The 15,224-nt window shown below is 43.7% G+C and overlaps 1 protein-coding gene across 8 annotated transcripts in view; it reads left to right on the forward strand.

Annotated features, from left to right (window-relative positions):
• The window catches only part of LOC117423390 (septin-9-like), a 45,401-nt gene that overhangs the window by 18,295 nt on the left and 11,882 nt on the right, over positions 1-15,224 (forward strand). For 3 of the 8 annotated variants that reach the window (XM_058989654.1, XM_058989656.1, XM_058989653.1), the window contains exons 3-7: positions 8,145-8,339; positions 9,458-9,586; positions 10,362-10,443; positions 10,674-10,811; positions 14,752-14,869. In XM_058989654.1, coding sequence (XP_058845637.1) covers positions 8,145-8,339; positions 9,458-9,586; positions 10,362-10,443; positions 10,674-10,811; positions 14,752-14,869 — 662 coding nt within the window. Of the gene's footprint in view, positions 1-1,109; positions 1,204-1,283; positions 1,427-3,204; positions 3,313-5,608; positions 5,783-8,144; positions 8,340-9,457; positions 9,587-10,361; positions 10,444-10,673; positions 10,812-14,751; positions 14,870-15,224 lie in introns of those variants that run through there. The other 5 variants (XM_058989658.1, XM_034039068.3, XM_058989659.1 and 2 more) reach the window with 5 other exon arrangements.

Consider the following 15,224-nt stretch of genomic DNA (forward strand, 5'->3'; position numbering starts at 1 on the left):
TTAGATTTCCAGAATGCTTTTGACAAAGTCCAGCATAAAAGATTAATTCTGAAACTAAGGATTCAAGTAAATGCATTTTTTTATGCATCACTTTTTTTTTACATACAATTCCCCATTTTACAGTTGGGTTTTTAGTAGAGCAATCTAGGTAAAGTACCTTGCTCAAGGGTACAGCAGCAGTGTCCCCCACTGAGGATTGAACCCACAACCCTCCGGTCAAGGGTCCAGAGCCCTAACCACTACTTCACACTGCCACCCCATAGGCATTGAATTGAACACTGAAATTTCGTTTTTTTTTAATAAATGTTCTGGTTGTAAATTGAGAATTTTACAATATCCTTTTCATTAACGTCTATTTAAATACATTTGTGGTGTTGGTATTACAAGATCAGTTAATATGCAGTTTGCTTCTCATTAAAGCTGCTCCCTCCGCTTTCATGAAACTGTTTGGGATATTGCTCTGCTAGTTGCTTAACTTTTATTGTTCATCGTTCATCATTATTTGATGTTTGCTGACCGCTTTAACTTTGCACTGAAACCAATTAAAAGACATGAACTGCTCCTTTCCTATTTTCACTCTGTGGAAACAAATTAATGTCAAAATGTGTGGGTTCCATGACCACCGCGGCAGAATCATACCCCTGATTCTAACTAAGACACAGAACAAGCAGTTGTTTTACTATATATGGTTCTACATGCAAACAGTAGGCCACATTAGATAACATGATCTAGCTGTAGTAAAAATACATTCCCTAGTTATACACAACAAATCCCCCAGCTAATGAACCTCATCCAAAGCACAAACTAGGGAACTGAGCAGCTTGAAAAGCATTCAACTGAAACAGTAAAAACTAGAATGGTAAGCGATGGTTATTCTCGGATGTCACTCGAGCTACACTTGAGAATGCGCATGCCTGAGCTATCTGTAGCCATGCTGCTCAACAACAGAACACAAACTTAAAGGTGTGGGAGCAAGAATAAAAACAATCTAACAATTGTACTCTGAAGGTCCGATGCTTGCCTCAGTGATTCTGTGTCCTTGTTACAGTATGCAGCACAAAGCCCTATTGATCAGTGAATCAGGGGTGTGGTGTATATAGCTCCACTATCTGTCACATGCCTAGCTGGTGGGAGGAGTCTGTTTGCTTTAGTGTGTCTCTCTCTTTCAAGCTCACAGGGAGGATTCAGAGATAGCAGAGCTGGGTGAGTGAGTTTTTAATATAAATCCTTCTGTTACATAGCATTCTGTTTCCGTACAGCTGTCTGCCAGGAATGCTGCTGTACAGTTTCATGTTGGAATGGTTGTGTTTGTTTGTTGCAAGTAAAGGATTATCATCTGTGCAGCAGGGGAGACAGGCAGGACATGGTTGTTATTTCTAATCCAGTTGAAACACGATTCCTGCTGGGTTCATTCAGCAGTCTTGTTGTAAGAATTTAACTTTCTCTTTAAAGTCGCTTCCTAAATGCTCTGTGTAAACTGCAGGAATAGCAGCTTTGAAGTCTTGGATTCCATTGTTTTGTTCCTGCAGCAATGCAGCTGGGGCAATTAGAGAAACGTGCATGTGTTTCACAACTAATTATCTTTTGATTAATTGTATTCAGTAGAATAGGAATACTTATGTTCTCTTAATTTCTTTATAATCCAGAGGTTACATCTTCTCTCTTTATCCTTAATCCAAAAGGATTGTCATTTTCAGTGTTTTGTTCAGAGTAGATTGTACTGGCGATTAAGCATTAATTTGCTAGATATCCTGTTTGAAGACTTTTACGTGAATTTTGCTCAAAGTGACAACACCTGGGATCTGTGTTGCAGAGTGAGGTTTCTACCAGTGTTCCCTGTTGCAACACAATTTTCAGATCACTTCTGTATTCACATGCATTCTTATATTAAGGTTTCAGATCACCTCTGTATTCACATGCATTCTTATATTAAGGTTTCAGATCCTTTTCTGCATGCATGAACAGTAAAGCCAGCTCAATGTTTCATTGCTACTGCTCCACATAAAGAACTTCTCTGTTTGTACTCTAAATGCAACAGCTTAATGTGTTCCTCATCACATCTTCTAAATAAAGTAATAGAGAAAGCCTTGAGTTCACACCCACAATTACCATCAATTAACCTCAATGTGTTATATCTCTCTCAGGAAAGGCCCACACACACATTAGTATGATTTTCACTTTGCATGAATACAACTTTCCTATTTAAGTCTGTACTATGTGTCTTCATGTATATGTAGAAACATGTTGCACGCTAGATTGTTATCTGATAAAGCACAACAGTACTCGCACACAGCAAGACCTGCACACCCTTTTCTGTGTGGTGAGAACGTGTAAATACTCAAAACAGTGTTCAGTATTTCTGACTGAAATGTTTGGGTAGAGTGGAGATTGCAAAGAGACAATAGGAAGTACAGCAGATTGATGGCTTCATTCTGAACTGGTTATCTAATTCAGTCTTCTGCTCATTTGTTGCTTGGAACTGTAATGCGCCTTACATTACTGCATTGCAGGTTTGGGAGGCAGAGCATAATGGATTGCATGTATTAATAATTGTATTATAGTACCGCTTTGCTGGGCTGGTTCCCTTCTCCAGCCCATTTTCACTTATTGTATAAGATTCACCCTGGATTTTCTGTCTATCTGACTAGCTAGCTACAGTGAGGAGGCTGTCCATAGGGCTCGTGACCATTCTGACAGGGAAGGCCACATAGTTCAGTAAGTCTGAGTTCAGCAGAGTCCGTCTACCTGATAGTGACAGATTGGTCACTCGGATTAAAGGGTGGAACAAAGCCATTGCTGTATGTAGGAGTGTTATTGGGGGCACATGGCTGCTGAACCATGTCCACTACTGCTGAGGCTTCAGTGTTTGAGAGAACCACTTCTTTCCATTTGTAATGCTTAACTTGAGTGCAGTAGCTGAATATGTGTGGAAAGTGATGTTTAGATGTGGAATTTGAAGCCCCTCTGTTGAACTACATTTCAGAGATAGGGAAGCTGGGTTTAGTATCCTTTTCTTTTTTTATTTTAATTTTGGATTTGCCAATTGTTTTTTTACCCCATTTTCTCCCTTAATTTGAAATGCCCAATTCTTTTTAAGCCTGGCTCACCGCTGCCACCCCTGCGCTAACTCGGGAGAGACGAAGATGAACACATACGTCCTCCGATACGTGTGCCATCAGCTGTCCACTTCTTTTCACTCTGCAGGCCCACCATGCAGCTACCTTCAGAGCTACAGCGTCGGAGGACCACGCAGATCTGGGCCGCTTACAGGCAGGCCCGCAGGCGCCTGTCTACAGGGGTTGGTGGTGCACGGTGAGCCGAGGACACCCTGGCCGACCTAAATCTCTCCACACCCCGGGCGGCGCTTGGCCAATTGTGCGCCGCCACCTAGGAACTCCCCTCCATCAGACCGGCGATCTCCAGGCTATAGGGCGCATCCTGCACTCCACTGGATGACCCACTCTACTTTCCTTTTCTGTATCGTGACTTGGGTGGGAACTTCAGGAACCGTCTTCATTCATTTAGTCCTGAATCTGGAATCCCTGGAATTAAAGAGGAATGCCATGCCTCATGCCACTGGCTCCTCCATTCTTCTTACATCTCCAAACTCCCCTGGGAATAAATCATTGCAAACATGCTGGGTTCCATGTTTCATATCATTGTTTACTAAACTTAGTTCAGTACAACTAAACACAAAGAATTATTACAAAACAGTCTACAGTTCATTTAGAGCCCCTGGCAGTCGCTTAGCTTGCTGTGCTTTGAGCCCCTGACAGTCTCTTAGCTTGCTGTTCTTTTAGAGCCCCTGACAGTCTCTTAGCTTGCTGTTCTTTTAGAGCCCCTGGCAGTCTCTTAGCTTGCTGTGCGTTGGTATCTTTGTGGATTTGAAACACTATAGTAAAGGATAGCCTGGTGTAAAATGAAAAGGACTTGCATGGTCTCTTTCATCGATGTACTTGTTTCTGTTAACCAGCTTTGTTCACTCTGTAAAGAATGGATAGATTGAAACAGAGTGAATGTTTTTAGGGAGGACCTACCCAATGAACAGCATAACAAGCCCAACTCCTCTGCTTTGTATTGCGAAGTAGATTTGATCCCACAAATAGAGACATGCAATATTGTGTTGCAGTGCTGTGTTTGAACGTTAGCTATTCGTTAATGACCGGTACAGATTCTCCAACTAGTTTGGAAGCTGCCATCATCCTTATTTGAATGGAGGATGAATCTTTGTTTTATAGCAGTTTCAAAGCCTTGTTTTTGCACTGCATCTTTCTATTTCCCAGTTGATTGCACGACACATTCAGTGGCTCAGCGCCATTGCATGAGGAGCAAAGTGCCACATTGTGTCTTATGTTGAGTACAGTGTAGGAATGGCTGACAGTGTAGGAATGTATTGCCAGATAATGACACATTTACACACAGCGATTCCTGGAACGCTTTACTAGAAACACGCAGGGCAGGTAATTGCAGGTAAAGCAGAGCTGTTTGTCAGATTAAATAAAGTTATTCGACTTGCCATTTACTTTCCAAACATTCTCCTCCACACATTTAACTGATACCTGAAAACCGTGTCTCGTAGAATAAAACTAACATTGGAAACGGTGCAGTATGATCACTGTCCTATAACATATTCAGCAAGAAGGATTTCACTCAAATATGCCTGCAAAATAAAGTTGCATTGAAAGAAGATGGCAGGCCTCAATGGTGTTGGGTACATGTACACTATCCTAAGGATTCGCAGACCCTGAGTAACCCTGATCTTGGACTGTCTAATGTTAACTTGGGAAAGGTAGTGCAGGTAGCTTCCCTCCATCACTGTGTAAAACTCCTGCTGGATACTGCTTTACGTGATCTGCTGCAGACACATTTTTAGCCTTTTTAGAGACATCCATTTTCTTGTTTACAGTGTGTAGTATTTTAATTTCCTGCCTAGATTGTATATCGCCTTGTTTGTACCATATAGTAATAATTTATTGGAACAGAATACAAAAAAAAAATCAAACTAGCTTGTACTTCGTATTGTTGATACATGCTACATGTTCACTGTGGTTTATTAAGGGGAGCAGCTTGTCACCTGACTCTGTGAGAGAGTAGTTTAGTTTAGCGGAAGCCGGTCCTGACCGCGGGGGAGATAGTGAGGCTTGCTGCTTCCTGCCTAGTGTCTAGTTTTGAACAAGCAAGGGTACCTGCTACTAAAAGCACTGCAATGGGATTTCATAGGTGGCTTTGAAAATCAGGAAAGTCTTTTCAATCAGTCAGGATTAAGAAGCCCCACACAAAAAAATCACTGTGGAGAGCACAGCCTAGTCATATAAACGTGGACCACAGAACCCTTGACCTCACAAAACAGAAATGTCTAGTGTTGTGGGTTTCTGTTCTTTCAAGTGAAAGCCTAATTGAGGTGCATTTAGTTTACGAAAGCTGGGAATACATGGATAGTTCTATTAAGAGGAACTAGAAAATCACCTCCAAGCAAAAAGAAGCCCTCCCATGTATACTTTCATGAAAGAGAGAGAGAAAATGAAAAGATAGTGCTTGGGGTGGTTCAGTGCAGGCTGTTACAGATCAAACCTAGCTCTTCATAAAGGACACTTATTTTTTACTTAAAAAAAAATATAACAAAATACTCGTTGTGCCTCTTTTGAAAGTGCTGCTTGGTTATTGGTGGTAGACAGCGAAAGCCACCAGATCCGTTAGCTCTTCCTGTTCAGGCACCTCCATTTCACAACAGCTCGATTCTCTAATCAGGAGGAACCTGCGCTGGGCAGCTGAGTAGCACAAGGTGAGGTCAGCATGGAACTTTCTATCCACAAAACTATGAACACGTTGAAAAGTCAAGCCGTTTTAGATGTACCTATTGTTTGTGCGATTGCTGCAGTTAAAATAGCACACTTTGATGTAATTGTTTAATGGGGTGAGAGCTTATGCTAGACACCTCTCATAACACCTATTCCATGGTATTTGTGTGTTCTATTTATTGGAGCAGGCTTGCTCTTGGTGATGCAGGTATTGTGAATTGTGTATCTGTAGGGGTTTTATATATTCTGAGGTTTGAGAGAAGTAACACATTCTTGTGAATTTGCTGATGTCGGTATCATACTGTCTCAGCCAGCAACAGACTATGCAGAGCACTCGAAGAACAATGTAGCTGTTTTTATTTTTGAATCTTGTTCAGAGAATACTCTGCATGTTGCTCAGTGCTGATGATATACATGCATATTATTATTGTTCTACTATAATACTAGATTGTAAGAGCTACTCAAATGATTTAGCTGGAGGGATTGTTACCTGCTTCGCTTTGCATTTACAACAGTCAGTTTATTCGAGTGGTTATCCGCAGCAAATGAAGTTGGCTGACTTTCCGATGGAAATCTTGCTTTTGTTTGACTTGTTTCTGTTCGTGATGTCTGTGTTTGGAGCGTGGCATGCTGTAGTTTTAACAGAAGGGACTGCACAGCAGTTACTGCCCACTCTCTGTTTCACAAAGTGCTTCGAACACCTCTTTAACTAGGGTTGGTGCACGGGACTGTACGAGGTTTCTTAAACGAGCCTTGTTCCAGCATCGATGGCTCCACTGTGTGGAAAGTTTTCTCCTGCCAGTATTACTCTGTAGGTCGGTTAGGGCTGGGCACTGAACCTCAGGGGGAGAGAGACAGTGAAGATGGCCAGGGTGATGTAATAACACAAACTAAATGTAAGGCAGGTGTGTGTGTGTGTGTGTGCGTGCGTGCGTGTGTGTGTGTGTGCATGCGTGCGGACACCCACAGAAGAACGGTTTAGCATTTACTGCCTAATGTATAAACAGTTGTGTTTCTCGCTGTGGGAACAAGCTATAAAAGTTTGACTTGTGCCCCATGATTTGTAGCAGCCAGTGACCAGCAGTTCATTAGACAGAGGGGTTCTGGAAAGCCCTTCAGTGGAGCTCTGTTTGCTCTGCTGTGGTAGGGAGAGGAGGGGTCTTGTCTGGAACAGATGCTGTTGTTAATGTCCAGTGCAGAACAATGCATTCGGAACTTCAACTCCAATATGTTAACCCAGATTGCTTAAGAGCATCTCTCTTTCATTTCATCCAGCTGATTTTTAACAACGAGCAAAATTCAAAGTCCTTTACTCAAGTACTTTTCTGTTGATGTACAGCAGTGCCAGCACAGAAATAGATGTAACTGGGGGTATACCCTAAATGCTGTAGAACTACCTTTTTTTAAAACACAAAAGAATGTTAAAGCAGCAATACACAGTTTTATAGGATTATTTCAATTGTACAAGTATGAAGTCAGTATTTCGTGAAGTTGTGTGTTCACGGTGAATATGTTTTGTATTTGAGTTTAATTGGATAATCTTGACAGCATCTATACAGCTGCATTCAGGCACTACTCTGTACCAGAAAGCAGCGTTAAACTCTCTTATCTCTGTCCTATCTTCTCATTTCCTGCTAGCTCAGCAACCACAGCTCTGACAGCAGGCAGCAGCCCGGTCTCTCCAGCTCTCGCTCTGACTAGCAGCTGCACTATTCTGTCTTGCCAATGATCTGCATCATAGATCCCAGCGCCATTGAAATGGGCTCGTAACGGCACTCCCCCTCCTGGTGTACTCCCACCACCGCATTGTGTTGACACTTTATAATTGCTTCATTTCTGATTTCTATTTCAAAATAACCACACCATGCTATGAAAGCTAAAAGTAATCATTTCATAAATGACATGGCAAATTAAAGTAATAAGGTGAGCTGCCATCTGTAAAGCAATCTTTATTGGAGAAGAACCGGTCGGTTTTAGAAGTTTTGTTTCGCTCAATTTGATGCCAGGGGCGCCACACTATTAGGAACCCTTGCTTTGTTAAAGCTGTGTTTACGCTGCCATTGTGCGTAATCACCCTTGTTCTTTCTACTGATCCAGTGCTGGTCCATGTGGTTTGTGAAGCAAACATGCTAATTAAATAGTTCTATTGACCTTGAACATTGCTTTTGAATATTCCAAAGTCATACGCAATATACATAGTGAGAGAGACCAACAATCTGGCTCTCAGAACTTCCTGAACGGGGACAACCCAGATCTCCCTAAGAAGGATTAAGAAGCCTTTGCAACATAACCCACAATGCTTGCTGTTTTAAAGCTTCCCTTCTTCCGTCCTCTGTTTCCCAACAGTGCCAGAGGTAATTCCCTGCAACACAAGCACCGCCATGGCAGAGCCTTCCAGAGACCCGGCCAGCAAGCCAGTCCTGTCCGTACGCGGCGAGAGGCCGCCCCCCGACTTCCACTACGTGGGCATCGATGCCATCCTGGAGCAGATGAGAAGGAAGGCCATGAAGCAGGGCTTCCAGCTCAACATTATGGTTGTGGGTGAGTCCCTGCCTTGTATTCTCCTAACTTTACAAAGCCTCATTCGTCACCCAAACACAGTAACTGATCTGTTTAATCCTCTGCTAACCCAAATGCATTCTTTTCAAAAATTGGGATTTTTTTTTTTTTTTGAGGGGGAAGACTGTTTGTTATTCTAGTGAGTGAAAGTGGAAAAAACAAATCAATAGAGTCACTAATATAGAAACTAATATAAAACAATGCTTTGTATGGATTTTTGTTATTTCTGAAAGCAAAGGACGTAAAAATGACGACAAGATTACAATTGACAAATAACCGTACACTATAGAGATTGATAAGCGAGCTCTACTCTGCTTATACAAAGCTGAGGCCATCCCTGGGGAATTCATCCAGGCAGCCACTTTGCCCCCGCAGTTTATCTAGCAGGATTTGATGTTGGAAAAATAAAAGCTGTTGCTTTTTAAGGCTGGAAGTTTCAGAGCAGATTTCTGATGGGAGCTCAGCTGCAATCGCCGTGGGCCTCAGTGAATGGGCAGCCTCTGCTGTGGATGATTAGGAGAGGGATCTGGCACATGAACGGATTTCAATGGGCCCAAAATTCAAAAGCTTCTCCGTAAAGTTTAATCACACTGGCGAGTACATCTAGAAAGAGTAATAATAGTCAGGGCCTCTGCTGTAGGCGATAGACTTCTCTAAGGAACAGGGCATATGTTTCAATACAAGAAACACCGGAGCAAACTGATTCTCATTGGCATCCATGTACTTGGATGTTTATAGTAGGGCTATAATTTGTATTGAATCCCCAGGACTCCATCTCTTTCCAATGCTCAGTGTGAAGCTCTGACTGCTACCTTGCTCGCTCTCTCTCTCTCTCTGTCTCTCTCTCTCTCTCTGTCTCTCTCTCTCTCTCTCTCTCTCTGTCTCTCTCTCCTTCTCTCCTTCTTCTCTCCTTCCCTCCTTCTCTCCTTCTCTCTCTCTCTCTCTCCTTCTTCTCTCCTTCTCTCCTTCTCTCCTTCTCTCCTCTCTGTCTCTCTGTCTCTCTGTCTATCTCTCTCTCTCTCTCTCCTTCTCTCTGTCTCTCTGTCTATCTCTCTCTCTCTCTCTCCTTCTCTCTGTCTCTCTGTCTCTTCTGTGCGCAGGTCAGAGCGGACTGGGAAAGTCCACGCTGGTGAACACTCTCTTCAAGTCCAAGGTGAGCCGCAGATCCATGCAAGCCACTGCCGAGGAGAGGATCCCCAAAACCATTGAGATCAAATCTGTTAGCCACGGTGAGAGCATCACACAGCCATGAGCTTCCACTGAGGCACAGGGTACTCAGACAGTCTTTTAGAAAGATGCATTCACATTCAAACGAGAACGAAATGAGCCACAGGGATCGTGTACTCTTCTGACCTCTCGCCTTCTGTGAGTGTGTACTGAATAGGAGACTTGTGTAGGGTCCAGCTTATGCTGCTTTTTTTTTTCTTAAATTTAGTCGTCACCAATGGTTTTTTCCCCGATTTTCTCCCCAATTTGGAATGCCCAATTGTTGTTTGTATCCCGGTTCACCGCTGCAACCCCCCGGCGACTCGGGAAACGGAGGCTGAAACACGTGTCCTCTGAAACGTGCTCCTGCCAAGCCGTCATTTTTCGCACTGCGGATCCACAGTGAGGCCACCAGAGGACAACACAGATCTAATTGCTCCACTGCAGACCCGCAGGCGCCCTATTGGCCACAGGGGTTGCTGGTGCGCGGTGAACCGTGGATTCCCCTGCTGACCTAAGCCCTCCCTACCGGGGCGACGCTCGGCCAATTGTGCGACGCCCCCTAGGAACCCCCGGTCATGGTCGGCAGTGAAATAGCCTGGATTTGAACCTGCAATCTCCAGGCTATAGGGCGTGTCCTGCATTCCACGTGTAGCGCCTTTACTGAATGCGCCACTCGGGAGCACTTTATGCTGCTTTTAAATAACTAAATACAATGCAAATTAAAGAAATTTTCCTCTGCTCTCGCATTGTGTCCCTGCTCATCCCTGCTCTCGCTCTTTTCCCTTACCCTCCCAGATATTGAGGAGAAGGGAGTCCGGATGAAGCTCACTGTAATCGACACGCCCGGATTCGGAGATCATATCAACAATGAGAACTGGTGTGTGTGTGTGTGTGTGTGTGTGTGTGCCCCAATCAATACATAGAAAGCATGTTCTGCAGCGGCTGTTTGTTTTGGAGCAGGTCTTTGTTCTCCTGAATGATCATTGATCCACTTAAACCTCCACTTAAGTGAACTGTTAAATGATATAGCAGACTTGCCAAGCCCTTGTGTCTGGACTATAACAAGAGTGTTTCTGTGCCTGATTCCTGTTCTCTAACTCTTGGAAGCTGGCAGCCCATCATGAAGTTCATCAATGATCAGTATGAGAAGTACCTTCAGGAGGAGCTCAACATTAACAGGAAGAGGTGGATCCCGGACTCCAGAGTGCACTGCTGTATATACTTCATTCCCCCCACCGGACACTCGTGAGTACCCCACTGTCATTAACGCAGTATGGAGCATTTCACACTCGTGAGTACCCCACTGTCATTAACGCAGTATGGAGCATTTCACACTCGCGAGTACCCCATTGTCATTAACACAGTATGATGCATTTCACACTCGCGAGTACCCCACTGTCATTAACGCAGTATGGAGCATTTCACACTCGCGAGTACCCCATTGTCATTAACACAGTATGATGCATTTCACACTCGCGAGTACCCCACTGTCATTAACGCAGTATGGAGCATTTCCTTTCCTCAATATTCAGAGATGTGAGAGAGCTCTGGGTATGTGTGAGAGAGCTGCTCTGAATTCTACCCTGCTGTGGGTATGTGAGAGAGCTAGATGTGCTGTCAGCTGCTCTGAAGGCTGCTGTTCTGCTCGCTCTGGCTTAGCTGTGTGTTCAGGCCGGTCTCGCAGGGCTGTGGTTTCCTGTCCATATGACTGGGGAGGACACAGTTGGCTGTTGACGAGCCGAGGAAACGCAGAATCGTGGAAACTCTGCGCAGGACGTCAGGAAGCAAGGGGGGGGGGGGGGCAGGCCTGGGGTTGGGGGGGTCTTCTTTGCCAAATAGTCAACATGCTCTGTGTAATTTGAACATAAAGTTTACAAACGAGAGGAGGCCATTCGGCCCATCTTGCTCGTTTGGTTGTTAGTGGCTTTGCGTTTGAACTTTCAAATTCTGTGACATGTTCAAATAACTCCTGACTTTTACAGTACCTGTGCTTCACTGAGCACCAGCTGTGTTAAATCTTGACTGGGATATTCATGGTGCACAGATTGCTTTGTGTGGAATATTCATGGGAAGTCTGTTCATGTCACTGAGTGCACAACCTCCCAAAGGAACATACTTTCTCTGGCTGACGGGGTGCATTGAACCTTGACCTTTTCATTTGATTATCTTCTGCCTTAATGCAATTGTGTCGACTCTGTTCCACTCCTTTTCATGCAACTCGATTATCACAACATTAAAAACCTGAGTCTTTAATCCTTTGGTTAATATAGGCAAGTAGTTTGATGCATGCCATACAGTTAGTCTAATAGCCGCCTTGAATTCAAACAGACTCCTTGTAGGGAGTGAGATCGACACTCTGCAATTACACAACCCTCCCATTCCTCAGGCCTGCTTGACAGTAACTGATCAGATTACACACACGGATATATTACCTACAGGCTCCCCTGTAAACATGAAGCCTGCACCCGGCTTTCATATAACCTAGATGGTTTCACGTCACCACTGAATGGTGTCTGTAGCCTCACACCTGCACATGACTCTCAGAACACAGGCCAGGTTCAGTCACAGTTCAGACCCCAGTAATCGGGTCTGAAGCTCTCCTCTGTAGCACTGCAGATTGTATGCCAGGCTTGCTGACTTTATCATGCACAGAAACTCGGAGGATTATCCCCACTCAGACTGAACACAAAATAGTGGCACCTTTTCATTTTCGTGAGATTGCACATTTCATTACTGCTAGGAAACATAATGATCTAGAATGCTCTTTACTGAGGCCAGTAATAGTAGAGATATTCCTAAAATGAAAGTCCCATTTAACATATTCCTGTAGTGTTCAATGTTTATCCAGCATCATAGATTTTTATCTCAAGAGTAAAAAGCTACTAACAGCTGCTGGGCTGCTTTGAACTGTGATACTAATTGGTGGAAAAAGTCTGCAATAACCAGATCCAGTACTTTACTGGCATTATATAAGCTAGTGCCAAGAGTGAAAAGAAGAGAGTCTAAAAAAAGATGAAATAAGAGTCTTAATACTGGGTGGATATTCGATAGATTGTCATAGCATGGACGCAGTGTTCACATCCAGATGAAGAATCAGACCCTTTACATGAAGGATCTCTCAATACACTTTCATTGCATGTAATGACACAACACTGTGTGTTAATGCAGTGGAATTAAAGACACTTAAGCATGTTGCATTGTAACGGTACAGCCCTGTGCAGAATTACTGTGCTATTACAGTGCAAATAGGGTATTTTGCAGAAGGGAAGAAAACATCCCCGAGCTTTAAGCTGGCTGCATCTGTTTTCAAGTAACAATGAGATTTTGTTCCTGTAAATAACTACTTTGTGTTGATTCAATTTCCACTTAAGTGCTCGTATGTACATAAGCAGTGGTTCAACTGGAACTGTGCCACAAAAAAGCTTTCCTCTTGTACTATGCAGCACACACACTGTCTTTATGCAATCTGTTGCTTCCACGCGTGCTTATTTACCAGACCAAGAGATTAATTCCCTGCTGTCTGTTTTCATGAATTACTTTTAAAAATGCAAATGCAAGCAGTAGCGTATGGGTTCATTGGATCACATGTTTAAACTCAGTGCAGGCAGTAGCGTATGGGTTCATTGGATCACATGTTTAAACTCAGTGCAGGCAGTAGCGTATGGGTTCATTGGATCACATGTTTAAACTCAGTGCAGGCAGTAGCGTATGGGTTCATTGGATCACATGTTTAAACTCAGTGCAGGTGGTAGCGTATGGGTTCATTGGATCACATGTTTAAACTCAGCGCAGGCAGTAGCGTATGGGTTCATTGGATCACATGTTTAAACTCAGTGCAGGTGGTAGCGTATGGGTTCATTGGATCACATGTTTAAACTCAGTGCAGGTGGTAGCGTATGGGTTCATAGGATCACATGTTTAAACTCAGTGCAGGTGGTAGCGTATGGGTTCATAGGATCACATGTTTAAACTCAGTGCAGGTGGTAGCGTATGGGTTCATAGGATCACATGTTTAAACTCAGTGCAGGTGGTAGCGTATGGGTTCATAGGATCACATGTTTAAACTCAGTGCAGGTGGTAGCGTATGGGTTCATAGGATCATTAAACTCAGTGCAGGTGGTAGCGTATGGGTTCATTGGATCACATGTTTAAACTCAGTGCAGGCAGTAGCGTATGGGTTCATTGGATCACATGTTTAAACTCAGTGCAGGTGGTAGCGTATGGGTTCATAGGATCACATGTTTAAACTCAGTGCAGGTGGTAGCGTATGGGTTCATTGGATCACATGTTTAAACTCAGTGCAGGTGGTAGCGTATGGGTTCATAGGATCACATGTTTAAACTCAGTGCAGGCGGTAGCGTATGGGTTCATAGGATCACATGTTTAAACTCAGTGCAGGCAGTAGCGTATGGGTTCATTGGATCACATGTTTAAACTCAGTGCAGGCAGTAGCGTATGGGTTCATTGGATCATTAAACTCAGTGCAGGCGGTAGCGTATGGGTTCATAGGATCACATGTTTAAACTCAGTGCAGGCAGTAGCGTATGGGTTCATTGGATCACATGTTTAAACTCAGTGCAGGTGGTAGCGTATGGGTTCATAGGATCACATGTTTAAACTCGGTGCAGGTGGTAGCGTATGGGTTCATAGGATCACATGTTTAAACTCAGTGCAGGCGGTAGCGTATGGGTTCATTGGATCACATGTTTAAACTCAGTGCAGGCAGTAGCGTATGGGTTCATAGGATCACATGTTTAAACTCAGTGCAGGCGGTAGCGTATGGGTTCATTGGATCACATGTTTAAACTCAGTGCAGGCAGTAGCGTATGGGTTCATAGGATCACATGTTTAAACTCAGTGCAGGCAGTAGCGTATGGGTTCATTGGATCACATGTTTAAACTCAGTGCAGGTGGTAGCGTATGGGTTCATAGGATCATTAAACTCAGTGCAGGTGGTAGCGTATGGGTTCATAGGATCACATGTTTAAACTCAGTGCAGGTGGTAGCGTATGGGTTCATAGGATCACATGTTTAAACTCGGTACAGGTGGTAGCGCATGGGTTCATTGGATCATTAAACTCAGTGCAGGTGGTAGCGTATGGGTTCGTAGGATCACGTGTTTAAACTTGGTTGTTTAGATTCCATTGCTGACTAACCTGTGTGTGTTTTTTGTGTCCCTGCTCAGCCTTCGACCCCTCGATGTGGAGTTTATGAGGCGTCTCAGTAAAGTGGTCAACATTGTGCCTGTGATCGCAAAGGCAGACACGCTGACTCTAGAGGAGAGGGACTTCTTTAAACAAAAGGTACATGACTGCTGTGAACCTACCAGATACACAGCACTGTGTTATAGCAAATCCATGGTTCAGTGTGCATGACTGCTCTGAACTTACCAGATACACAGCACTGTGTTATAGCAAATCCATGGTTCAGTGTGCATGACTGCTCTGAACTTACCAGATACACAGCACTGTGTTATAGCAAATCCATGTTTCAATGCCAGACTTTATTCACAAAGCTAACAATATGCAGGAAAGGGTTAACAGCCCCCACCCCCCACCCCAATCATGTGTCTCTTTAATAATTAACGAGATACAGTAAAAGATATCCTGAGTGTTGCTCTACAAGTAACCTTTAAAAGTCCTGTTCAAACACGGGGCA

Source organism: Acipenser ruthenus, chromosome 17, assembly GCF_902713425.1.
Source record: "Acipenser ruthenus chromosome 17, fAciRut3.2 maternal haplotype, whole genome shotgun sequence".
NCBI classification, from domain to species: Eukaryota; Metazoa; Chordata; class Actinopteri; order Acipenseriformes; family Acipenseridae; genus Acipenser; species Acipenser ruthenus.